The sequence below is a fragment of the Neopelma chrysocephalum genome, unplaced genomic scaffold, assembly GCF_003984885.1.
Source record: "Neopelma chrysocephalum unplaced genomic scaffold, ASM398488v2 Primary Assembly neopelma1_76, whole genome shotgun sequence".
NCBI lineage: Eukaryota > Metazoa > Chordata > Aves > Passeriformes > Pipridae > Neopelma > Neopelma chrysocephalum.
Genome location: NW_020897737.1, coordinates 5,099,283 through 5,125,884, shown reverse-complemented (window position 1 = coordinate 5,125,884; position 26,602 = coordinate 5,099,283). Strand labels below are relative to the sequence as shown.

The 26,602-nt window shown below is 40.2% G+C and overlaps 1 protein-coding gene across 8 annotated transcripts; it reads left to right on the top strand.

Annotated features, from left to right (window-relative positions):
- Window positions 1-1,562: 1,562 nt before the first annotated feature.
- On the top strand, window positions 1,563-25,657 carry ACOT9 (acyl-CoA thioesterase 9). 8 transcript variants are annotated; one of them, XM_027688981.1, is made up of 16 exons: window positions 1,563-1,783; window positions 2,995-3,086; window positions 4,666-4,692; window positions 7,705-7,750; window positions 11,212-11,382; window positions 11,476-11,513; window positions 13,461-13,544; window positions 14,141-14,244; window positions 15,836-15,909; window positions 17,987-18,054; window positions 19,004-19,115; window positions 20,232-20,322; window positions 21,033-21,118; window positions 21,923-22,010; window positions 22,198-22,348; window positions 22,600-25,657. In XM_027688981.1, exons 1-16 carry the CDS (start codon window positions 1,770-1,772, stop codon window positions 22,656-22,658), a joined length of 1,305 nt encoding a protein of 434 aa, XP_027544782.1. In that variant the 5' UTR covers window positions 1,563-1,769; the 3' UTR covers window positions 22,659-25,657. The 8 variants fall into 8 exon arrangements, with proteins under 8 accessions (XP_027544782.1, XP_027544787.1, XP_027544783.1 ...); XM_027688982.1 differs by lacking the exon at window positions 1,563-1,783 and adding an exon at window positions 2,023-2,126; XM_027688984.1 differs by lacking the exon at window positions 1,563-1,783 and adding an exon at window positions 2,040-2,121.
- The last annotated feature ends 945 nt before the right edge of the window (window positions 25,658-26,602 follow it).

The window sequence follows — 26,602 nt, the reverse complement described above, 5'->3', positions numbered from 1 at the left end:
CTGAGAGGAGCCTTTCCCCTATCCTGCCATGCCTGTGTTGCAGGGCGATTTAAATTAGTAGTAGAATGGCTAAGGCTTGGTAGGAGAGTAGGCCTAGAAAGCAACACTCCAAAGTAGTAAGTTAGCAACCTTGTTTGTGAGCATGAAATGTACTGAAGAAGTGGAAACAATAATCAAAGGATTTAGTCAAGCATGTATATAATGATTTGTTACCTTGGATGTGGTAAGGGTCTGTTAAACAGTTTCTAGGAGTAAGACAACTTAAGTAGATTTATGATTAGAGTAGTTGATTATCAATTGTTAGCAGTATGAGCTTGTTTGTAACTGAATGAAACTGTTTTGCTGTGGAAACTGCACGTACTGTTTTGCTGTGGAAACTGCATGTAAACTTGTTTGTGTATAAAAGCTGAACTGAGAATGAGGGTCTTCGGAATCCTGACTTGGGACGTTAGTCCTCAGGTTCCCGGGCCCTGAATAAAGCACCGCATAAACCAGCACTCTGTTGGTTTGTGTCTTTGATTACGGGCAACACCTGCAACTCTCCCACTTGCTGCCTCCTCCAGGGGCAAGATTCACCCACCAGGCCCCTCTCCTGTGTGTCTGGTTGTGCAGTCATGAAACAGGAGGGAACTGCTGGCACCACATCCACCACAGAAAAGCTGTGCTAGTAGCAAGGGTCAGTTCCTCGGTGTCCAAGGCACAAAACATCAGTCACTTGGTCTTTCAAAACACGAATCAATTCAAAACTGCAATCAATCACAAGTCTCATATAAAAAAGACACCAACTCTGTTTTTTCAATTAGTTTTGTTTGTTTAGAAGCAATTTATAAAAAAGAAGGCGACAGTGAAAAGAGTGATCAGGTGTTACACTTGCAAGTAATGAATAATTCGGTTAATGTACTTTCACTGTTTGCTAGAACATGTTTTCTTGTGCCCTCATACAGCCTCGCTGGTGCCTTTGATAAGTCTTTGGCAAGGTGTGCTTAGCAACTTCGTCGCTAACTCCTAACACCCGTATAGATCCAAGTAATCAGGAAGTGCGGACACGGTTTCGGCGAGTGCTCCCAGGTCTGCTCCTCACGGTCTCTGTGCAGAGCTGGGGCTGCCCCTCTGCCCGCGCACCCTGGCGTAGGCTCGATGCCCTCTCTGCTCCAAGATTCTTCAGCTCCCAGGAAAAAAACCCAATTCTAACGAATTAAATTTGTTGATTATTCGCCTCTGCAAAGCGCTCAGCTCATTTAACGCAGCTGTGTTTTCCTAAATCCTCTTCTGCCCAGGAAATTCCGAAGCTCTCGATTACCTCCCTAGCAGTGCCCCCAAGTGACGGGCTGGGGCAGGAGGCCACGTCCCCCCGCGGCCGTGTGACAGGAGCCCGCCCGGCCCCGGGCCTGCCGGCTCGGGGGGAGCCGCCCAGCCCGCCCTCCTACGGCACAGGGAAAAAATGAGCATTAAAATAAAAAAAATCACGGTATTTATTGAATACAAGCCCTACGCAGGGCCCGCCCGCTCTGCCGGGCCCGCCCGCTGACTAACGGTGCCCGGCCCCAACCTCCGCCCCCGGGAGCGGCCACGCTGTGCGGGGACCGGGACAGGGGGAGGCCAGGCCGGGCCGGGGCCGGGCGGTCTCGGGGGCGGGCAGGGCGAGGGCTCCCGGCTGCGAGCGGCAGGAACAAACCCGGGGCCCAGTCTGTGCCCGGCGAGCCGCTGGCGCTGGAGGACCGCGTGCCTGGGGCAGGCGTGGCCCCGCCGTGACAGCCCCGGCGAGCACCATGCTACCCTCCCGGTAAGGCGGCCCCCGAGCTCTCTGCCTCTGGCCCGGGTGGGGCATGGCGGCCGGGGGGGAGGCGGCGGTGCCCCGGCGGGGCCGGTGGGCCCTGGGCAGCCGCCGCCGTGAGGGCCCCGGGGCGCGGCCGGGGCGGGGCACCCGAAACTCCCCTGGCGCCTGGGCCGGTCCGGGGCACCGGGCGGGAGGGGGGTCCCGTGGGACTGCGGGCGGAGCGGGAGGGCATTTGCGGGCCGTGCGGGAGACACGAGTCCAGAGGCTCCAGCAGTTACGGAGGCGTTTCAGAAGTGCCATTCACGTCATCTCTGGTGCGTACGAGACTGCTGGATTCTGAGGAGGTTTTGTGTGTGTTCCCTTCCACTCTCCTAAGTACTTCTTGTACATATGTAGATAGATATGGCCCTGCTTTTCTGCTGGTGCCTGAGGACCTGCCACGTTTTCTTTTTTGAGGTGAAACTCCAGTCCCAGCTGAAGAAAATTAAGGGACCAGTAATCCATGTTCCCTGTCAGGATGATGCTGTGAAGTATCACAAGGGGTTTTACACCTGCCAACTCTCTGTGTATTTCTGTGTTACCACAATTTTGCTTATTGGAGGAGTAGTAGTGGCCACTACCTGGTAGAACACTTACTGAATTGTGAGTGGATTACATTTTCTGAAGGGTTTCAGAATTGTCCCTTCTTGCTTAATGGCTTAGAGGATTATATCCTGCAATTTAGGCTTGTCCTGAGTTGCTGCAGTACTAAGCCATGGAGGAGAAGACCAGGCTTAGCTCAATGGGACTGCCTGGGAGACCTTGAGAAATCCTTCTTGGGATATTCCTCCTTCCACTGCTATGCATGCTAGCAAAGTGTATGGGTAAGGTCATGGATGATTTCCTAGATGCACATGGACCCTGTCTGTGTTAAGATGCTACGGGGTAGAAGCTAGTGTTGGGCCTAAGTTGGTTGTCCCAGGGCATCTGAATAGTCAGTGAAGAGATCGATTACTGCCAGTGAATCATCCTTCCTTCCCATTTTCAGATAAGGATAGGTATCAGTTGGAATTTCCACTGTCTTGGAACTGTTGTACTGATTGTATCTAGTTCTAAAAATCAAGCTGAAAATAAGGAGTGGTGTTTCTGAAGTAATCAGCACCATTCCAAAATTAAATCCTAAATTATTTTCATGGCATTGTTTTTAATGACACTAAATTCTTCTGCTCTGCCTGTAGGTTGTGCATCATGAGGAAGCTTCCTTCTGTTCTGGCTAGGACACTCACTTCTGGGACCACTGGCTCCCCAGTGCTTTTAGACATGTTTGAAGGTAAAGTAATTGACTGTACTCCAGAAGATTTAATGATGTTTCTAAGGAATTTATTCTTTCAGGCGGTGTCCCTGCATGTATTAATATCCTTTGGATAATGAGCATGGTTTTGGCTGTTAGCTCATGGGATAAGGGTTTAGGAAGCAGCAGAAAGTGACTGTATGTATTTGGGGGTTAATGGCACAAGTATAATCAGTGAAGTTGCAATTTAGGGGCTTGTCTGGTTCTCTAGTCTTTGAAGAGCATGGGTTTTTTTTCTGGCAGGATAAGTGCTGCTCAGGTTGGATCTGGATAGAAAGTCAGTGTAGTACAGACAGGTACAGTGGGACTGAAGAGACTGGCCAAGAAGTGGGGGAACTGAGTGGAAATAGTGTCTTACAGAACTTTAATGTGTCAATGCAGGTGATTTTGTAAACTTGGAGAAATCTTTTAATCGGATCAGCAGCATTGCCTTGTGAAATTGCTCTTGTCAATAGATCTTTGTGTGGAAAGATTGTTGCAGCACTCTAGGAGAATAAACCATAATGTTCCTGTTTCAGAAGCTTTAAAATTTTTTTCTTGAATTCTAATCCCTTGAACTGAGAAAAGGGCAGGAGGAAAAAGGCTGGAGCCAGGTACAAATAATTCTTTCATGGAGTTTTGCTTGTGTCTGAGATCTTTTCCCCTTTGTTCTCTAAAGAGAAGTTATCAAGTAAAAGAGAAAATGAGAGTTGGTCATTATTAGAGAATTTATTTTCATTGTTGTTAATAAATGGTAATTTAGGATGTTAAGGGACAGAAGTAAGGATACAGAATATTGCATAATTGCAAATATTGCCCTAATTGTTTAGTTAGATATTTGATAATGATACCACATAAAAGGCCTGTAAAAACAGTGAAGCATCGAGGCCATCCTGGCCTTGCCTCTGATTAGTACTCCAATATTAGTACTTCAAGGGGTACTAATATTTTGATGATTATAATAACTGCAAACATTTGAGATTCTGTTTCAAAATTGTAGCATTTAAATGTTACACAAACCTTTGCTGATACATAAACTACTTTCCTTTAATTATGTATCCATGCATTCACAAAAACAAATACTTTTTTTACTAGCTTTTCACATGCTTCCTTCCAGCTTTGGGTCCCAGTTGGAAGTGCCCTTACATCTTCCATGGTTCTCCCAAAGGCTACACAAAGCAGGACTGTGGAAGTTTCCTCTGATATAACTCTCATCCCACTTCCTGAAAAATGCTCCAGTTATTCTTTCCAAAATTAATAGTGTTTGTCAACAGCACATGGTAGCACCAGGTTTGAAAAACTGTTTGGGATTATGCAGCAAGCAGATACCACAGAGTCAGTAGACAAGGAACTGGAAAGCTAACTTGTAAGGAAAGGACAAACTGAGTTGAAAACACCCAGATACTGACTATAAATCAGGCAAGAACAGGTTGCTTGCAGTTACTAAAATTAAGGAACATGTGCCTGAATGGAACTGAAGCAGGTAGAATAACCAGGTAACTCCTTACTAGATTAAATTAGATGTAAATTGCATTGTTTCTTTTGATTGGTAATCTAACCTGTGCTTTCTACTCCACAGGACATTCACCTATTCATGTGAATAATGGTGTGTTGTGGTAATCTGTACATATTAAAGTATTTGCTATAGCACTAAACTTACTCAGCTACTGTTTTTCCTTACTTTAGCATTCATGAAAAATGAAATGCTATTATTCTTCTCTGTCCACTTGCTTACAGCCACTTTGCCTTGGGTGACTGGTTCTGATCTTACTTGTGGCAGTATTGTTGGACCAGATCTCTGTCAGCACACTGTGTTTGTGGTGATGTGCTGGATAACACATGTCTAAGAGGCTTGTAGGATACAAAATCTCTCACAGCAGCAGCTCCTGCAATACTTGGCTTCATTTTAGACATTGGAATGTGCGTGTTTCACCTGAGTCTGGACCAAGCTCTGTACCAAAACTGGTGGTCAAATATGTTGCAGTGGTCTGCCTGAACCTGGATACAGCCTGGGAAGACACCAGGATAAAAGATATGGATCTCACTGGCAAAGATGAATGCGGTGATCTTGCCCAGCTATCCTTGTGTCCTTTGCCACAGCACAGTGCAAATAAACTCAGACCCTGCTGCTCTGGCATTAATGATCCACTGCTCAGAGTTTAGAAGATACTGTGAAATATGCAACGTGCTAATGATGGATAAGTCCCATTTTGCACATTTAAGACATTTGCCAAATAATAAAAGAGAAATAGTTTATGGATTTTTGTGCTTAATTACTTAAATTTCTGTTGTAAGATACATAATATCTAGAAGGGCAGTATAGTCTTTCCAAGAAGGAGGAAAAAAAAAAAAAAGCAAAACTATGTACTTATGAGCTATAAAATGGACTAGATTTAGCTTGGCCACATTTTAGAAATGCTTTTGCATGTAGTCCCTTTTATTGTTAAGATAAAAATTATGTGTTCTCAGCCTGGCAAATGTTTGTACGTCTAAAATTGAAATCAGAAGCATTAAATGGGAGTAACGGCTTATATACATTTTTGTAAGTTTGAACTTGAGATTTTTCAGAGCTTTTAAAAGGAAGATGAACTTAATTTAAACAAAGAGAAAGTGCTGTTTATTCCTCCTCCATCCCAGCACAGTCTGCACTGTTGAAAAATTGAGGTTTTTTAGAAGCTGTAACAGTGTTTCTGCTAACACTGTATTTACCAAGTGCATGCTATGGCAGCCTCACAGGTGGAGTATGAGTAACAGGAAAGTAGTACCTATTCTGTAAATAAGCCTGCTGCTTCTTAAGTAAAAAAGAATCAGACCTTCTTCCCTTCAAAAAAAAAATCAACTCTTAAGATTTTTAATCACTTTCTTTCACTGGAATTTTTTTTTTTGTTCTCAGAATTAGTAGTGGAAGTCTTCTCATTTCAAAACATTTTTTAGCCTAATTTAATAAATAAATGAGGCCTAAGCAATCTATTTTATTTTGTCTTTGTCTGCCTATCTGCCTGTCCCCCTCTTCTTCCAGAACCTTTTGTTGCTTGATATCAGCCAAAATAGATGAGCCGCCAATCTAGAAGGGAAACGTGTTTACACAAGCTTTGTGAAAATTGGCTTCTAAATCAGAGGTTTGTCAGAGTGCCAAAGCCAGTGCTGGGGTCAGCCACAGACCACGGTGTTTGCTGGCTGTTTGAGAGTGACTGGGATCCATGTGCTGGCTGGCAGTCAGCCCTTTGCCTGCCTCTGGCTCGGGCAGACAGAGCAAAAACAGGCTGGGAGTGTAGGGGCAGGGACTGAGGGTGCTGCAAGGGAAGGAACAAGAAAGGGAAGGTTTGGGGTATTGTTGTAGTGGTGCTGTGGGGGGACTTGGGCAGAAACTGTGTGAGGAGGAGGGGGGCAGAGCTGAGTGGGTCTGACTGAGAGAGGGGAATTTAAATCCTAGGAAATCACGCTAGACTCACTCCAGGGTTCACAGGACAGTTTGCTGATCACTGTGAATACTCTGACAGGGCATTTAGCTTGAAAAATGCCAAGCCTGATAAAAGATCAGCTTGTGACTCACCAGCAGCCCTCTTTCTATTTCACCATATCAAGCCCTTGCTTGATATGTCTCTATTTTGTCCTAATACTTGAACCTCCTTGTATAAACAATATTTGCAAATAAGCAAGGAATCCCTACTATACAATTCTCAGCTTCTGTTTGGAGCGTGGGAATTGTTGCTGCTTGTTTTCAGGTGTTTCCAAATAGCCAACATTTACCTGCCTAACAGCAATAGAGTAGTTTAATGGATTTGATGGGACCTTGGCACACAACCTCATCTGAGCAAGAGTAGAAAACCTGCTTGTGCAGATTATTCTTGAAATTTAGGAAAGATTTGTGCAGAACTTGTATTAACAATGATCATAGAATCATCAAATCAGCTGGATTGGAAGGGACCTCTGAGATCATCAAGTCCAACCCTTGATCCACTACCTCTGTGGTTACTAGACCATGGCACTAAGTGCCACATTCAGTCTCATCTTAAAAACCTCCAGGATGGAGAATCCACCCCTTTGATAGTACAAACAAGGCCAGAATAAATTTTTTAGGCCTGTCTTCAGTGTCATAACATGGAGACTGCTAAAAATTTGGGCTCTAAAACCCTGCTGGTGAGAGCCAGGCTGCTGCTGTTACTTGCCTTTGTGGGTGGGATTGTTGAATTGATATTCTTCTCATTCCCTTTCTCACAGCTGCACTGTTCCCTTTTATGTTCTTTTATGACTTTCTGATTTATCTCCACAGTTTGTGTTTAGGCTGTAATATTTTCATACCATAATTCCTCAATCTGATCTCGATCCACTCTCTGTTTCAGCTCTTAATTAGCACTGGAGGTGACTGCACTAACAAACACTTTCTTGGCTGTACACAGTAAGCTATGGCATCATGTTACTCAACCCATTACTGTGATATGCCTACTAACAGCATCGGTGAATTTGGCCACACTTTTGTTTCTGGGCTGCTATTTGCATGAATTTGTTTAATTTTCCTGTTCTGGGATGAGGATTATGCCTTTTAACACCAGGCAACCTCACGTTCATCACTTGCAGAACTAAACTTGATTTGCTTTGATTTTTTTTTTTTTTCCAGTGCGGAACAAGTTGAGGGATATAGTGGGAGCATCTGCCAACTGGAGGTACAGTGTGCATTAAATGTATTTTACTTTATTTGTGAAACCAAGGTAGTTGAAACAAGGCTTCTGAATTGGTACTTTGTGGATCACAAATTTCTGAGATTTCTCTGGCAGAAGATCTTTAGCACCAAAGGAACAAAATACGTGATGTTGATGTGTGAAAGATTGTCCCGTTAGCTTTGAATCCAATGGAAGTTTAAGAGCTGTAGAGTCAGTCTGGCTGGCAATGTCATGTTGCTGTTACCTTTGAGTTATCTCTAAGTGGATTGCCCACATGGTGAATTTATCCTGCACTGGATTTGGAGGCTGGTTCATTGTAAAGCAGGCTGCATGTCACTTTGGAAAATTGTCAGCTCAGTATCAGGGTCTCCTTAATCAGGAGCATCTTTAGCATTTCCTTTGTCTGCTCTAACTTAATTTTTGACTAATTTACATATAATTTAAATGATTGACATTTTGACCTTATTCAGCTTACCTTCCTCCCTCTCTATTACATTGACTAAGCCAGAGTTGTCTGTAATCCTCTACTGTTACAGTTCTGGAAAAGTTAGTATAGCAGTCTAGGGGAATTCTGTATTGCAGCTTGGTTGGTCCCATGTGTATTGTTAATTTTCTTATGGCTGTGTTTGCTCTTCTTACACACTTTGTGCACTGATAGGGGAATGAAGAGAGGTTTACCTGGGTGGAACGTCTGATGAAGGCCTTGTGATTCATTTTATCTAGGCAGAATTGTAGGCATGCTAACAAAAGTGCCTGAATCCAGGAAGCTGATTTTTGCTTAGTAAGAGTAGGGTCTAAGCATGAGGGGGCTTGAAATTTTCAGTGGGTCAGCTAGAAAGGGCTCTAGAAATTGTTTTATGAAAAAGCCCAGAATGGCTGGGGAGGAATGACTCCATATGGAAATACCATCGGAGGATTGAGATTTTAGAGGGCTCTGGTCAAATTGACCACTGCCCCCATCCTGGAAGGAGAGCGGACTGAAGCCAGGATCAGCACAGCAGTGTTTTTCTTAGATAGGTATGTCTTTTGTGCTGTACAAGATGCAGCAGAAATGGTTTACAGAGTACTGAATGCTTCAGCTGCCATGGAGAAACAAAGCTGGGGAGACCACAGCTGGAAGTGCTTGAGAATGACAGGTTTAATATGGGGAGGTTGGGAGGGCATGGATCATGTAGCCTTTGAGATCCCACTTTTAAAAAAGTGACAAAGCAGTGACAAAGAGTTGATACATGTGGAGACTGAACAGCTGGGGATGAAATTGAGGCCACAGAATGACTGAAGAGAAGAAATCTGAGAGAATAGGATGATAGGGGTCCTGAAATTTGAGCTAGGGAAGGACTGATGCACATACATTGGGATTGTTGGGAGAGAGGAGAGATGCATGTTGGAGGAACGCCTTCAGCCATAAATTCTGTGAAAAGTAAACTTTAGTTTGTGATTTCTCTTGTAAAGACCAGTGGCATTTTGTATTCATTTGTTATTAAAAAGAAATATCTTGCTTATATGTTTATTCTGATCTTAAATTGTAATTAAAACTATTAATCTGTTCCTTGTTAAATATAGTCTAGATGGAGTTGTGGACATTTCAGAAATAGATAAACATTTCTCAGAATGTTTAGGACGGGTGTTAGTTAATACTTAGGTGAATTATTGTTAATATATGACTAGTACTGCAGTGTGTAACAGCATTTGTCTGTTGAAAAATGTTATTGCATTGAGCCCCATACTTCTGTATATTGAAGTGCAGATTCTGAAGTGGAAGTCAAGAGTTCTGCTGCTGACCTCAGAGGAGCCAGCATGGGACTGGTGAAAACAGAATATAATTGAATTTTTATTGTTTGGTTTCTTTGTGTTTGTAGACAAATTTCTGATTTACTCTCTGATTAATTTCTCTGAAACGTTTCACTGAGAGACCTTGGAAAAAAGTTTTTTAAAAAGCCTGAAGGTGAATCATCTTGGATGTTACATCTTTCCTTAATCATCTCGTATATTCTATTTCTATGCAGTGGCATAACTTCAAACATTAACCCTCTGGAGGAGGTTGTTATCTTTCTGCTTCCTCTGAACTCTGTGGTAGTGATGTTGCCAAGATGAGGTAAATCATGTCTCCTGTTTAAAACAAACAAACAAACAAAACTAACTGAAGTTTTCTGCTAGACTTTTACTCTCTTTGATCATGGATTATTCATATTTCCCCCAAACTTACTAAACAGAAAAGAGAGAATATAAATATGGTGAAGCTTGACTTTCTGAAATAAAACTCAAGCCAAGTAAGCCTGCATCTTAGATGGCTAATACCCAGAATTCATCCAAAGTCAAAACTGAAGACAAATTTTCTTTTCGGTGAAAAGGTTCTCTCTTTCTCCCTTTCTCCCTTTCTGCCCTCTCTGGTTTTGTTAAGCACAGTTGTCACTGATCTCAGCAATGCAGTGTGCACAACTGAAGGAATGGTGCATATCCAGAAGTTTAACGTTGGTTGCTTGGTGTTTTATGCCTTCCCTTGCTCTATGACATGGATCCATAGTTTTGCATACTCCTTGGAGCTGTTGCGTGTTTAACCTTTAGGTTTTTAACAGATTCTAGGGATGTTATGAAATATTTGCTTTATTCGGTTAGGTTGCACTTTTAAGAGGAGGGAAGTTTGGTGGAACAGGTAAGAGAGAACGTTGGGCAAGACTGTTACATCTTGTAGATACCTGTGCAAGGAACCAAATTCATAGATTGCAGAGAAATCACAGTAAGTTGGCCCTTATTTGACTGTGAGAGTTGCAGCCCCTCTGAGTTGGTGGTGCTGGAAAAGCAGCTCTAAGGGAGCAGTGCTCCCTTCTCTGTATTGTTTCTTTCTGTAACTTTTCTGTATAGTCGTAAGATGTCTGGGTAGGAAGAGAGAGAGAGAAAGAAATAGATTAGTTTTCCCTGTCTTTTAGCTTGCTGTATGAACTGATGCTGTATGAACAGGGGCAACTCACCTTTGGATGATAGCAAATCTTAGCAGGTTAATTCTCTTGTTCTTACTACTAGCCAACACTGTACAGTTGCTTTACTTCTTGGAAGAGATTATAAATTGATGTTCAGTTCTTTAAAATTGTCACTGTGGCAAGAGTTGTGATACTGTAGCTATGGAAGACATGAGTATGCACAAAAACTCATAGGTTGAATTATATCTGATTTGTTCTTTTCAAGGGGAACCATTTTGGTAACATTCAGAATTAGATTAATTTTGTTCATAAGTGTGAAGTATGTGCTTGCCACTTGTACACAAAGATATTTCAAAGCTTTCTGCAGTAGTCTTGCTTAGCATCTCTCATGTGCATCTCATTTTCTTTTCAAGGCTCACTTACTGTGTCTTGCTATTTTTACTACGTTTTGGTTTTCATTTTGATAATCATCGGTGTGACATCTTTTAGCTAGAGTTGCAGTTGTGTTGTCATACTCTAGACAGATTGTTTTCTTTTTCTTACCAGTGATCATGTGCAAGCAATGCAAGAAAGAAAAGCTCTTCATACTTTACTGGCAAAACGTCAGGAAGATCTCCCTCCCAGAAGAATGAAGGATAGCTACTTGGAAGTTATTCTACCTCTAGGAAGTCAGCCTGAAATAAGAGAAAAGTACCTGAACGTACACAACAGTGTAAGGTAACAAAGCAGCCATGTTACACATACAGGAAACTGTTAACTTCCATTTGCTATGTAAGTAGGTATTTAATTGTCAAAACCCCTGTCTTACAGATTTGGAAGGATCCTTGAAGATCTCGACAGTTTAGGAGGTATGTATCTGTGCCCTTTTAAACACTCCACAAAGTGATTTTTAGTACTGCTGAGCACTGTTTGGTGTGATATATTATGACCTCAGGCACGGAATCCCATAATTGTGCTATCTCAAAGGGGAAGGAAAAAAAGAAGACACTGATGTTGGAAAGAAAGGATGGATGATAAAGAACAGACAGAAACAAAATTGTTTCACTTCAGCTTCTTGCCTCTGTCAAATTTTTAATGGACCAGTTACAAGAATAATTTACTGAAAAGTGATTCCAGATTATGAATCTGCATTGTGTTAACTCAGAGATAATTTTCACAGTGTGTATTGAAAATTAAAACTTACGATTGTTTTTTCTTAAAAAAACTCAACAAAAACTGACACAAAACCCAACAGAGGTTGGAAATATTTTAATCTTCCCTTTGGGGTGAAGAGTGTATAATCTGGAAAGAACAGAATGTAACCACTGAGAACAAATTAAAAACAATTGATGTATGTTCTTGGGTTCTGTCTCCAAATTGATATTAAGGGTAAAACCAGCTCAGTTACTCCATGAGTTAACATCCTTAATTTTTTTTCTTCTTTTCATTTATTTGTGGTCTTGAAAAGTTCAAGATTTTTGACTTTTGTATTGCAGTTAAAATAAGTGCTAGATTGTTAATAGAACTTGGAGATACTTTTATCTTAAAAAGTCACCAGGTGACTTCCTTCTTCATCAAAGTTCTGTAGCTGGTTGGGAGCTTTTCAATGGAGGTTTTTGACAAAGAATAAGTGCTTATTAAGGGAAAGCTGTGAATGGAACAGTTTTTTTCTGTTCCTTCTGAGGGTCCAGATACACAAAATTGAGGAAGGCAGAGAAATAAGTGAATGCATGTCTATCTAGGATAGATGCAATAGCTGGATGATTTATATTTCCTTCCGGGAGGTGGAAGATACTGGCTTCAGCACCTGTCCTGAATTAGAAAAGGAGACTTCAAACTGTTGGCTACCCTCCATTGTTAGATGAGATGAGCCTGTTTTTCATTCTGTGCCTTGTTTAATTTCCCTAAAAATCTGTGAAGACCTTATTTTTTCCTGTGATGGCACAGAATGTCTTTGCCTTGTTTGCAGTCATACTGTGCTCCAGTCAGTTCCACTGGGGATGTATTGTTTTGGGTTAATCAAGATTCTGTCCCAGTTACACAATATTCAGGATGGCCATATTGATGTAACGAGTTGATAGGCATAACAGGTTTTAGAATTGTATCTCCAGTAATTTTAGGGGAAAACATAGATTACTTGGAAGGACAGAGATCTTTCTTCTCTTATCTTGTTAAGTCCAAACAGATACTTTTGATTATGGAAATCTGTGTTGAGTGAAAGTCACATGAGCATTAGGACAAACCCTATTTTTGCAGCCTTGAATTACTCTAAGGAGTCTGTTTACTTGGATGTGCTCTTAAGAACAAAGCTAATTAGTTTAAATAGTGGTTTGGCTTTTAGTGACTGCAGTGTGATAAATATCTCTGACTATGCTTTCATGCCTGTAAGGCACATCTTATTTAATCTTCACCTCTTTAAAGGAATCAGTATTTTAAAAGTCCTCAAATAGCATCTATCCTTGGACAACCTGCGTGAAATCAAAACAGAAGATAGGAAGAATCTGAGACAGTGGGCTTCAGGGGTAGATGAAAGAGATTATGTGGGATTTGGAGTAGAGTGATGGGTTGATTTAAAGTGCTTAGCTAAATTTCTCTTTGTAGTGAGTAAATATGCATAAAACTGAGCTGCTGCATCACTGTTTTCTTTATAGCAATCCCATGTGTTACATGCATGAAAATGTGGAAGTCGTGCTTTCCTACAGGAGGATATTTTAGTTTGTGTTTTGCAGGTACTTCTCATGCTTTGCAAAGATGGCTTTGATCTGCTCCACTAATGTTTTTTTAAAGAGCTGACTCAATTTTTGTTCTCTCCACAGTTCTTATTTGCTACACTCACACCAAGCAGGAAATGCAGCCAAAGTCTCCCTTATCCATAGTCACAGCTCTGGTGGATAAAATCAGTAAGTGGCAATTTGGTCAGTAGAAATGGCTTCATCTGTTTGTCTTACTCTTTCAGCAGCCACTGCCTTACCATGGTTGTTATTGAGGATACCTTCTTCACTCTCCTGTTTAGTTCACTTCATCTTGTTTTGGCCTTGAACTCTCAAGTATTGTGGCTTTTGTTGAAGGAAGGAGAGAAGAGGATTTTGTAGTGCTTTTTAGCATTTCATGTCACTTCACTTCAAAATACAACTTTCATGCTTTTTATGCTTCTATGTTTAGTTTTCTCTTGGCACCTGGGTTTCTTAGCTTCATTATGGAAGAGTGCTTATTCTGGTGGAGTTGGGACCTTGCTTGTGTCACATGTTCTGCTGAACACCTCTGGGGGTCTCCTGTCCACCTGTGTGACTGCTTCCTACTCCAGGTCTGGCTTGAGAAGTCTGGAAAGGCAGAAACTGCAGACTAGCAGTTTGGTCCTTTGCAACAACCAGCTTTTCTGGGTTGTCTTTGCGTGTGTTGCCACCTTCAGAACACAGAAAGGCCTTAGAGAATCTGGCCTTTCTAGTATTAGATGTGAGTGATCTGTCTCCAGTAACCCCTAATGTTTGTCTTGTAGATTTGTGCAAGAAAATTATATATCCAGACTGTGACATCAAATTCACAGGCAATGTTTCTTGGGTTGGGAAGACCTCAATGGAAGTGACGATGCACATGCTGCAGGTTAGTTCCTGTGACTTCTCTCCATCTTATGACAGGCATGAGGTGCTTCAGGGGAAATTCTGGACGATGGCATGAGCAATCTAAATTATATATTCTAGAATAACTTTCTGAAGGGCTTGAGGCAGCCCTAGTGTTCTGAAGACCAAGACAACTTCCAGTAGTTTCAGTGCAGCAAGACAATCTTGCTAATCTTTCAAGACATGCTTTTTTCTTAACCAGTATTTTGTATTTGAAGTGCAGCACAGTACTCCTACTGAAAAAAATAGGTGTGTGTGCTCTGCATGATCTCAAATAAGCTTCTCCCTGTTTTTGAAAAACTTTATTTTCCTTATGCCTTAGCATTTTATAGATTTATGAATTTTAATGTTGGTATTCAGACTTGGTGTTAAATTGTATCTCATGTGCTCATCTTATCTACTGTGTAGCATAATTTTTTTAATGAGTTATTAAATAATAATAGAATATAAATGAAGGCTGTAACTAGGCTACACTGCAGGAAGCAAAAGGAACATTAATAATTAAATTTAAAAAATCTTAACGTTTCTAATAAATATTTATTGTGAATTCATTAGATAACTGAAACATTAATTCAGTTATTTAATTATTTAGAGTAAAAAAGATATGCTATAAACACTTAAATGATATTAGTGGTTTCTTTGGAGTGAGTCCAGAGGAGGGCCACTAAAATAGTCCGAGGGGTGGAGCATCTCCCTGTGAGGAAAGGCTGAGAGAATTGGGACTGATCATCCAGGAAAAGAGAAGGCTTTGTGGTGACCTAATTGTGGCCTTCCAGTACCTGAAGGGAGCCTACAAGAAAGATGGAGAGGGACGTTTTAGAAGAGCCTGTAGTGGCAGAACAAGAGGCAATGGCTTCAAACTGAAAGAGAGTAGGTTTAGATTAGATATTAGGAAGAAATTATTTACTGTGAGGGTGGTGAGGTTCTGGAACAGGTTGCCCAGAGAAGTTGTGGATGCCCCATCTCTGGAAGTGTTCAAGGCTAGACTGGACAGGGCTTTGAGCAACCTGGTCTAATGAAAAGTGTCTCTGCCCATGGCAGGGGGGTTGGAACTAGATGGTCTTTAAGGTCCCTTCTAACTCAAATAATTTTGTGATTCTATGATTCTGTGATAATTCAGAAAAACAGATAAATATTTTTTTATTCACTTGATCTCCTTAAATAAAATCTCTTATGTAGAAGATAATGTTACACCTTTATTGTCAGAGTTCTTTGCAGTGCTGGCATTAGTGGCAATTTGGTATTAACAAAAAATTATTTTTCAGCATTTTTCAGAATAAATGTTAAGTGGATACTTTTACAATGCCTGTGTTGATTTTCTCCCCTCCCAGCTGAAAGCAGTTAATAAGCATTCCCTGCTAAATGTTTCACTGCAGAATTCCTGAAACTAAAGTTTTAATTTGCATTATTTCCTTATCTTTGACCTATTGTGAGAGATGTTGGAAGGGATGACAGAATGTGAAAGTAAGCAAAATTAATGGTGTGGTCGCATAGTTGATGTCAACTAAAGAGCTTGCTAAGCACGATTACAATTTTAGAGTTTAATAATACATTTTTTTTCCTGTCTCTCTTAGCTACATGATGGTGATTACAGCCCTGTGTTAGATGCAACCTTTGTCATGGTGGCCCGGGACCCAGAGAATAAACGGTAATTTGTAGGACAGGAAAATAGTTTTCTGACTCTTGCTGTGCTGGAAATGGCAAATGTGGCAGCTTGCTCTGTTATGTGTAGAAGCCCTATAATGTAGGTGTTAAATAAATCACATAGTCAATGTTTTCTGCTGGCAAGTGTTAACTTTCCTGTGACAAGCTTCAGAGTATTGATTTCAGCAGTCAAATGATACCAGGATTTGCTGGTAGTCTTGGGATCTGACCCTTTTCTTTAACAGATTTTCCCTTTGTTTGAGTGACTGGCCTGAATGAACACTAGAAGTGAATAAATCTGCCAGAAACCCACTTGCATTCTAGTAGTTGTTAGAGCTAAAGATAGAGTTTCAGTAGTTAAATAGTCTTTGAGTGAACAATACCATTAATTCCCTAATAGACACTTGATAAGTGTCACCAGAATAATTCAGGCTGCAACTTGCATGTGTAACTAACATGGAACTGATAAGTATTCCCACAGAACTTTAAAAACCCCTAAACACTAGTTTTTTTATTTTTCTGGTTTTACTTTATCTATAATTCCTTAGTCATTAAACTAACAGGCTGCTCAGTTGCAGTTTTGCTTTATAACTCCAACATCAGATAAATGGTTGTATTTCTTAACCTCTTTCCTGTATAGCCTGCCAAAGTAGTAAACTATTTCCTACTTCCAACTAGTTTAAATAATTGCTTGTATTTAATGAAGAAGGGTGTTTTTAATGAAGGGGTTTTACTTTATTTAATTATGTAGTCCTGATAGCATTAGAAGTAGTTTTTAGTTTGGTTTCCTTCAGATTTTTTTTAGAACCAATGAACATAGTATACGTTAAGAAAACTACTTATATTTATGGTTCCCATTCTAAGGACTAATTTTGCAAAATAATTACATCAAATCTGATGTCATTATGCACTAGCAGATTGACTGAGGACAAGCCTACATGCACTTGTGCAGATAGATGGAAACTTCAGTGGCTGTCGTGCAGGCTAACTGGCCACAAGCCAGCTGTGTTTCTGTCCATATAAGGAGGGTATTTATGTGAGGTAAAAACCCTTCAGAGAGGTACAGGGTACAATAGGTTGGCTGTGGTGCCACAGAAACGTGGTTTTGTGCCTTTTGGACCATAGCAAACTTGCATCTCAGCAGCTTGGGGCTTGGGCAGGAGAGCTGAGGTAGATGTCTCCTGAGCTGAGGAGAGGGGAAATAAACTTTGCAGTGGTGAAGGAGCTGCTTTGTCTTCAAAATCCAGAGGTTTAGCAAACCAGGAAAGAGCAGTTTGTTATAGGAGAAAAGATCCTCTCTCTGTGTGCCTCTTGTCACCAGCACAAGTGAAGACTTGGGGCAGAGGTGGATTGTTCAGCACATACTTTGTGTGTATATATATGTTGTTTGGAGCATTTGTATAAATGTTGAAAATAGAAAAATAATAATTAGGAATTACAGGAAAGAATGGTTCTTGAAAATAACCATTTGCCTTTACTTTTGGAAATAATTAAATGTCATATAATTAGGTTAAAGTAAACTTACTTGTGCAGTAAAATAAACATAAAAATTTGTGCTCAAGGCATGTCATAATCTTCTTTGATAAGTAGTACATGTGGTAAACAGCTTTTGGCTGTTGATAAGGCTGTCATGGGAGCATGTAGATTATAAAAACACTTGCTAGCTATGCCACTGTGCTCTTTCTATTCCGGGAGGAATGGTACCATTCAGTTTTTGGTTTAGTCTATCCTAGATCGTCATGGCTTCATTTGCTGAGCTTCTAAGCAGCTTTCTGCTTGAATAATCTTCATTATAATTTATAGGTACAATTTTATCTTCTGAAGAGGCAGAGACACATCTCTTTCTTAATTACACTAGGTAGTGTTTGGATCACTTAACTGCCTCTTCAGAGTTAAAGCTAATGGGATATTCTTTTGGCAGCTCCACATTATGAAATAATGCAATTATTTCTATGATATAACCTAAAGTATGCCTTTTCATCTTGTAGTGTGTATGTAAGCAAAAATGGAAGACTGTTATAATGTATTTATAGAACAAATTCTTGTGAAGTTTGTAACTTAAAAAAAATTCCTGTCCATAGGCCAGCATTTGTTAATCCACTCATTCCTGAGAATCCTAAGGAGGAAGAAATCTTCAAGCAAGGGGAATGTATGTCATATTTCCTGGTAGTATGTACATCTGCCTCAGGTTCAACTTAATAGCTGGAAGGAAGTAAACTTCAGCAGTTCTGCTACTTAGAAATGCTCCCAATTTATTTAAAATCAAATTTTCTTTCTGGCTCATGTGTGTCAGTGGTGTAAGAGAGTTTCAAAGCCTGCTATCACATACTTGGAAACTCTTTGGCTAAACTGACAGATAAGGGCGCTCCTGATGTGCTCTGCACACTCCCTGGACTCCTGTGTTTGCAGGATGCTCCCTCTGCTTCGGGTTTGAGTGCAGCCCAGGCTCTCCTAATGCTCTGGCTGATGGATGACCCCATGGTGCATCTGCTAAGTGCATCACAGCTCCTTAGTGTCTGGGTGCCCCTGTTCCCTTTGGAAAGAAACTGAGAAAAAGAAAAGGGAGAGAGCAGGGGAAGGAGTGTGTAGCTCCATCTTCTTTTGTTCCAAAATGAAGTTTTAAAGTAGAGAATTAGAGAAACATTGAAGACTGAATAAACTGGACAGAAGATCTTTTAAGCTAAAGTTTGAATCATTGCAGCCTATGGTAATGAGTTCTATCATAAATTTCCATTCTTGTACCATTGGCAAAACCTGAAGGTGGTTGTTCTGTAGGGTTTTTTGTTAGATACGTTTTTCTGTACTTTGAGGGTAGTACTCAAGTTTTCTGTAGAAGCAGTGGGTATCATAGTACACGTATTGAAGTTCTTCATAAAAGTGGTGAGGTAGCAGTAAACTTCTGCTTTATTTTTTCTTTGATGTAGTCAATTCTAAAAGCCAACTTTGTGTTTGAATTGATTGGACCATGAAGTTACAGCTTTTAACTTATGGGGGAAAAAAGAAAAAAAGAAAGACAGTTGATTCCAAGTCAAAATTGTCAGAGCCATTATTTGTTTTTTTCTCTGAACTCTAATACTATGAGCTTTTTTAATATTTAGTGAACAAGCTGAGGAGGATTGAATTCAGCACTGCTTCCTTACTGAAAATGGCTCCCACTGCAGAAGAAAGAAACATTGTGCATGACATATTCCTTCATACTTTGGACACAAAGTAAGAAGGGGAGTGGTGGAGGAGAACTGATGTATTATGAAAGAGAAAAGTGCCTTTTGAGTGGGTGCTCGTAAGAGGGTAGTCTGGAATAAATGAACACATTTAAATTCTGTGGCATTTTATTTGAAATGTAGGTACAAACTTTATGTGACATCTGCAGCTCTCAAAAGAGTCTTCTGTTGTTACATAGTGTTAGCTGTGCCAAGATGGTGAAAGGGACACTGTAAGCACAAAGACCTGAGCAAGCTGTTAGGAATGATCTTGAGGAAAAAGGTTAATGATGTTTAACCAAATAAGGGAATGGATTAGTTTTTGCAACCATGACTTGTACAGTCTAAGAGTTTTCTGCCATGATACCCAGTTAAAAAACCTGCGAGGGCAGGAACTGACCATATTATGACCAAATAACTTTGTAGTGTGTTTTTAAACATAATACCTGACAACATTATTTGAGAGAGACTGTTGTTGGCATACTTCTCTTATATTTGAGACTGATGTGAAATCATCTGATGCCAGTGGTGATAGAACAGTGTCTAATGACAGTAGTGCAGTGTTATATTTGTGATAATTTATAATTTTTTAAACATTACACAGTTGTTATTTTTAAAGCTGTTTACTAAAGGGAGACATGTTTTCCCTTAAAATTATCAGATGTATTTTGTACATGTTCTGTCTGGATTTGAAAACCTCAAACTGTCTGTGTGTTTGATGTTGAATTATTCTGTTAGCTCATTGTGTGCTTTTAATTCCTATTATGACTTAAAAAACCAGAATACGGTTTTTGTGACAAAGTGTGTGCTTTGTGGTTGTGATTCATCTTTTCTTTCATGTGCTTTTCTTGAGCCTCATCAGTCACATAAACTTGAACTGTAGTAGAAGTTTTTGAAGGATCAGGAGCGTAGGTTTATTGCAGTAACAAATAAAAGTACTGCCTTAGATAAGGCTTCAAGGTCAGTTGGAACAGTGTTTAGTGACACTCTTTCTGTTTTGGGGTTATTTTGGTGTTCTGTATTTTTGTGGGGTTTTTTAAATGTGTCTGCATTTGCTATTTATGCATTTTTGGCTGCTGAATTCTGCTAATTCTGTAGACTATAAAGTTTTTTGTCTCTTCCAAAGGACAGTAAGTTTCCGGAGTCGTAAATTACCACCCAATTCAGTGTGGATGGAAGATACAAAGCTAAAAGGCCTACAGATTTGCCATCCTCAGGTATTCTGAAAAATATTAATGAATTACAGAAAGGTACTTAAGAAGTAACTTTAAAAGGGAATTTTTACAAGGACATGTATTGACAGGACAAAGGGTAATGGCTTTACACTGAAAGAGGGGGCGTTTAGATTAGATTGTAGGAAGAAGTTTTTTACTATGACTGTTGTGAGGCACTGGAACAGGTTTGCCCAGAGAATTTGTGGATGCTCCATCCCTCGAAATGTTCAGGGCCAGGCTGGATGGAGTTTTGAGCTCTGGTCTGGTGGGAGAGGTTGAATTTTTATGTAAGATTAGTCAAACCATTATTTTGTTTCACTTCTACAGTCCTTGCAATGTATTTAGACCATAGTTTCTTTTGCCATTTTTTTGTTTTTTGCATGGATTACCACTGCAAAATAGAAGATTTTAAATGACCTTGTTTTCTTACTGGACTATTCATTCTGTGTAAAGAAATTCCTTTGTAAAGTGTTTGCAAACAGTTTGGCCTTTGGTTGCTGACACATTTTTGAGTTGTTATCTTGTGTTTTTAAATGAGTCAGATGAGCTCCTAATAAGTAAAGTTGCCTTGGGCATTTTGAATTTTGCACGTATATTTCAGTAGTGCTTTTTATATATTCAGGTACTGGGACTTCTGTTAAATACTGTAAACTGAAGTGCAAACTTCAACACAATCCTTTGAAAAGAATTTTGATTTTTGTTTCTTCATACAGGAACGGAACATCTTCAATAGAATCTTTGGGGGTTTTCTCATGAGGAAGGCATTTGAACTGGGATGGGCAACTGCTTGCAGCTATGGGTGAGTTGTAGGCCTGGAATATTTATATAATCCAGATCACTGTGCACATGTACATAGGTCAGGAAGGCCAAGCTAACCAACCTAATGACTATCTGAGCTGAGAAAACCTAGGTGTCTAGTAGAATCTTGAACTATTAGTGCACAGCACTGTTTTACTTAAGGCACCTGTTGTATTTACAAAGAGATTTGCATCTTGCTCCTTGGAGCTTGGTTTTTAAGCATCACTTGTCAAGATAGAAAATACATCCATTTTCTGTTTTCTTTTAACTTACCAGGGTATTCAATGAACTTTTGAAGATTCGTTTTCTTTGTAACCATATAAAATAAACATTCTAGCAAATAAATATTACATCCTTTCATTCCACACACGAAAGGAATGGTTTCTGAACTTCTGGTAACTGCTTGAGCATGACTGAAGTCATCACCCAGCAAAGCTCTATGTATCAGTTAAATGGAGTATGCATTGCCTGATACAAAGTTAAGTGGTTTGTGTCAGTGCTTGGAAAATTGAGGCCTGAGCAATGGTGGCATGAAAATCATCTAGCAAGTGTAAGTCATAGGATAGAATAATGATGCAATAACATGTCCTTAGAGACCATGTACTTTTATTGGTGTGAAAGATTTCCTCCAGTTACTTTTGTCTTTGGTGATGACATAAGTCATTAGCACTTCCTGTGGCCTCTTGTTTAAGGAAGAGATTTGTTCTCTAGCAACCCTTCATTAAAATGCGGGCAATAAAATATTTTAAATTTCTCCAAACATCCTTTTTATTCTTGAGACAAAATTTCTCTGTTGCTTCCTCAGGGGTTCCAGACCCTTTATTGTATCTGTTGATGATATCATGTTTCAGAAGCCAGTTGAGATTGGATCCTTATTACTGCTTTCTGCACAGGTAGGAGTTGATTTCTTTTCAAAAAGGAGCAAACCTTATTTTTGCTGTGATCACTGCTAGTCACTGATAATGAACAGTGCACTATGAGAGCATGTGACTTTTCTTGTTAAATAGTGTAATGAAGTCTGTTGCAGTTTTCAGCACCAGTGGTAAATTACAAGCTATAACTCTTGTTTTAACTGTGTAGGTCTCTTACACAGAAAAAAACTACATCCAGATTCGAGTGCACAGTGAAGTTTATGATGCAAATACCAGGGAGCACCATACTACCAATATCTTCCATTTTACATTTATATCAGAAAATGAGGTCCCACGGGTTGTACCTAATACATATGGAGGCAAGTATCCAATGAATATGTTGTCATCATAACTCTGTAGAAAAGATGACTTTCTCTTGAAACACTGGTCATTTTAGTAGATGAACTATTGGCATTTGAATAATTTAACAGGATTTCATGGCAAACCACATTTATTTTATGCTTTGATGACAGTGGATTGCTTCTTGCTTTTGCCAGTCTATGTAGTTGTAGTTGCTCAGTATTGATCCTAAGTTCTAATGTGGTTCTCTTTTTTCTCCACTTTATTTCAGAGTCCATGTTGTATTTAGATGGGAAGCGACACTTTGATGCAGTCATGAAAGAAATCTGACAGGCACTGGGTGCTGCATCAGCAGTGTAGCAGCACTGTCTTGGAAAGAGATGGCTAAAGGACAGGTGCTTGCAATACTCAAAAAACCCCCCAACAACCACCCAAAACCAAACCAAACCATAACAAACCCAAACTCCATAACAAAACTCGCCTTTTTAGTGCTCTTTATGTATTTGCATATGTTTGGATTTTTTATTGTTTGCTACTAGAATTTGTTGAAATCTACTTTTACATGCCAGTGCTACAAAAAAAGGCTGAAAAATACAGTTTTGGCTTTAGATAGCTTCTCTTTTTCTACTTTGAGAGATCTCATTACAACTTTTGCCGTTGTCACCATCTGCCTTTTTTCCCTTAGTAGCTCTCCTTTGTGTTTCCCTGATAATGGATAGAAGTTCTGCCAGAAAAATGTGTGCAATAAGTAGATACACACAGGTGGAGCAATTTGATCTACATTCTTGTGTGAATTAGCTTTAAGGTTGTAATTTTTTTTTTAACAGGGACACATGCATCTAGGCAGCAGCATAGGCTCAGAAGTTACTAGTGTGTACACAATGTAAAGCAGGTGTTTCCCATCAGTGGGGATTTTACAAGGTTTATTGCACCTTCTGTTTTGGATGGATTCACATTCCCTTGGGAGGAAACTGATTTTTGCAATGAAATGAGGTGGCCAGGTGGTATCTTCTGGCATTCTGTTTGTGTACAGCCAGTCCTTGCCAGCCTCTTCTAACTTTTGTTTTGTTTGTTTTAATATATAACAGTAAGTCAGTTCCTTAGTGAATTATTTCCCATGTCCTGGAGACTAGAGATCTGATTGGTAGGATTGGGTGGGACTGGGAAATGGCATTGTAGAAAAGAACATTTTGGTTTATTAAGGATTGGGAACAAAAAAGGTAAAATGCTGCTCAAATGGTAATGGCAATGTTTGATGCTGGAGTTATGGGTCTAAAGAATCTGTGTTGAGCAGCTCCCAAATCAGCTGCTAAATGGTGGGAGGATCTTTAACCCACTGAGGGGTGGTACAGCTAGAGGACAGCCTCCTCCTCAGCTGGATTATTTACCTGGTTCCTTGGTGGACTGAAATGCAGTATGAGTATTGCATAGGTTGGCAAGTTTACCTGTGAAGGACAGAGTACTTTCCCACCTCAGAGGGGACTCTATGGTGGACATAACTATGGCAACAGGAAGTAATAGGAAGAAAGTAATGGATACTGAAGTGCTTCTGATGTAATGGAGAAAGTTTTAATAGTCTTGAGTATCTGGCAGATACAGCCCAACATCCTGAAATCAGGAAGGTGAGGGGATGGGAGGCATCAACTTTTGGCAGTGAATATAATTATCACAAGCACAAAACTAGACCTCTGATAGCTTCCCATCAAGACTGATATCCTGTCTGATCAAGACATACAAAGAGGAGTTTGGCTCAGTGGTAGTTAAATGGATGAAATGTGATGCCTTATAATACACAAGAACAGACTGACTTTAGATAAAAGGTTTGTAAAATAAAGCAGCATGTTATGCTTTTGTTTCTGAGTAAGAAAATCTGAGAAATTCATAATTAGGACCAGTTTCCTTTGGTGCTAGGATGGCATGAAGTTCATGGCTCCTGACAGCTGATTGCTGTTCCTGTGAGGAGGGTGAGCGTTGTAATAACCAGCATGTTGCACATCAGCCTTTTCCTTCTAAGACTCGGCTGCTGTTACTGATGAGTGGGATCAACAGCTTTCCAGTGGAGGCACAGGGGTGTTGCCTGCTCAGATCGATGCATTGCCATGATAGTAACCTCTTGGTTCCTTCTGTAGGGTTTCTCTCTTCAGCCATACTCCAGTGCTGACTCAGCTGTATGATTTTATAATCTTTTTCTTTAATGGTTTTGATGCTGTGGAGATATGCTGTATTTTCTGGGCTTCTCCCTTTTAAAACTCTTTGGAAACTCAATATACTTGACTGACTACACAAATAAAAAACTGAAATTCTGTCTCAGCTTCTTCCCCCCTCACTGCAGGGATCAATGTTCACTGTTAAAAAATAAATAGGAAGGCGGGAAGTGGAGGGATCTATTTCAGAACTATGTATTACTCCTGACTATCTGCAGGTTTTTATTATTGACCCACTGGTCCTATTTGGGTTACTTTTTTATAACACTTGTAAGTTAAGGGGATACAAAGTTCTTCCTCTACTGCCTTTTCAGCTGCATTTAAAAAAAATATCATAATTTCTAAATTCAGCCTTTGGGAAGGGATGGGAGAGGAGAAAAGGTAATAGAGTAGGGAGGAAGGCATGACATCAGAACCTCTGGACACAGTGAAGAAGATGAATCCTTCAAATTAAGATGCTTAGAAAAAGTGTGTTCTTAATCTTCATGATAATCACATACCACAATGACAGCATTTACAGAAATGTATGTAGAGACATACTGAATGTGTGTGTATATATATACACATATGTAAAAGATACTATATGTCTTTCTGTTTATTATTATATATATGAGCTCATGCATTTTTTACTCTGAGAAGGTAACTCCAAGTTGTCACTCTCTCTGGTGATAGGTTACATGTGTCTTTGTTCAAGGGTGTGCATGCTGCTTTATACCTTTGTGTGTGAGAGAAAATTGTTCTCAGATGTCAGAATTAAAATATTTTAACATAGTAATTAATGTTGGGTTTATGTTGCAACTTAATGTCCAACCCGTCACTGCTGTAGGTGACTAACCATTACCACAGAAGCCTAAAGGAATTGGTAGATAATCTTTGTATTTATAGTAAGCCTATCTTTATAACTGACTGTGGCTCTGTAGCGGGAAGTCAATGTTTCTGTGGCCATCATGTCTTGGAATACCACGAGGAGGAGGAGCAGGATTGCCTCCCCTTACCTGCTCGCTTAATGGTGATATAAAAGGATTTTTCTGTGGGACTGGCTGAACTCAGTGCCCAAGAAAGCACTTTCTTTTAAATGTTTTTATTTTTCTGTGGCTAAAAAAAATATTAAAATTATTACTCAAACTTACAGCTTCTGGTACCCCTTTTTCCAATATGCACCATTCCTTTGCAGCCACGTTGCAGTGTTCAGCACTCTGGGAAGAAGCTTGGATGAGCTGGTGCAGCAGAGGCTGCTGAGAGAGGGTTTTAGTTCAGAAACCTACTCTAAACTTACTGCATGCTCAGTTGGTGTTACTGCACATTCAGTCCAACCTTTGTCTGGTGACAGACTGGTTTGATTGCTGATCCTCCTCTGAATGCATTTTTAACTAGGTGTGGGAGAGAGGATTCACAGGCTAGGCACTAGTTAACAGGAAAAGAATAAATATTCAGCTTTCAAGAAAGAGAAACTGGGGACTCCTTTTGTGGAAGTTGTAATTGGATGATGATATTGGAGCACTTGCCCTGACTACAGAGATCCTTATCTGTGCAGGGCTCCTGTGAGGCTTAGGCACTGCTGGGAATTGGCTGCTCCGTACCTTCTGTTACACAGCACAAAGGGGAGGTTGCTGGAAGAGGGGAATGCAGCTCTGGGGACTGATCAAAGGAGAATGCTACAGGTTCTGGTCCTTGCTCACAGTGTCACTTCTTTACTTTATCTGGTAACTGTTCAGCTCTTTGCTTTTTGTGTTGAGAAGACAGCTTCACAGTGCTGTTATTTTTATCTGAATTCATGCTTCTTCAATACTTCTGGAAGTGACATCCGGGTCTCAGCTAGACCCATCCTGCTTGGGGAGGTGGCTTTCACCTGCAGACCTCACCACCACATATATTTTAACAGCTGAAATAGCAGTGAAAGTTGAAGACTGTTGAAGGAGCATTTTTTCTTTTTCTGTTGAGAAGACAGGGTCACAATGGCATCTGCATTTCATGCACTTCCAAGAGAGGCCCCTGAATACATCCCAGGGTTTGGGAAAGCGGAGGTGTGTGACATCTAATTCTTCCACTATTTCAAACCTCAGGTGAGGA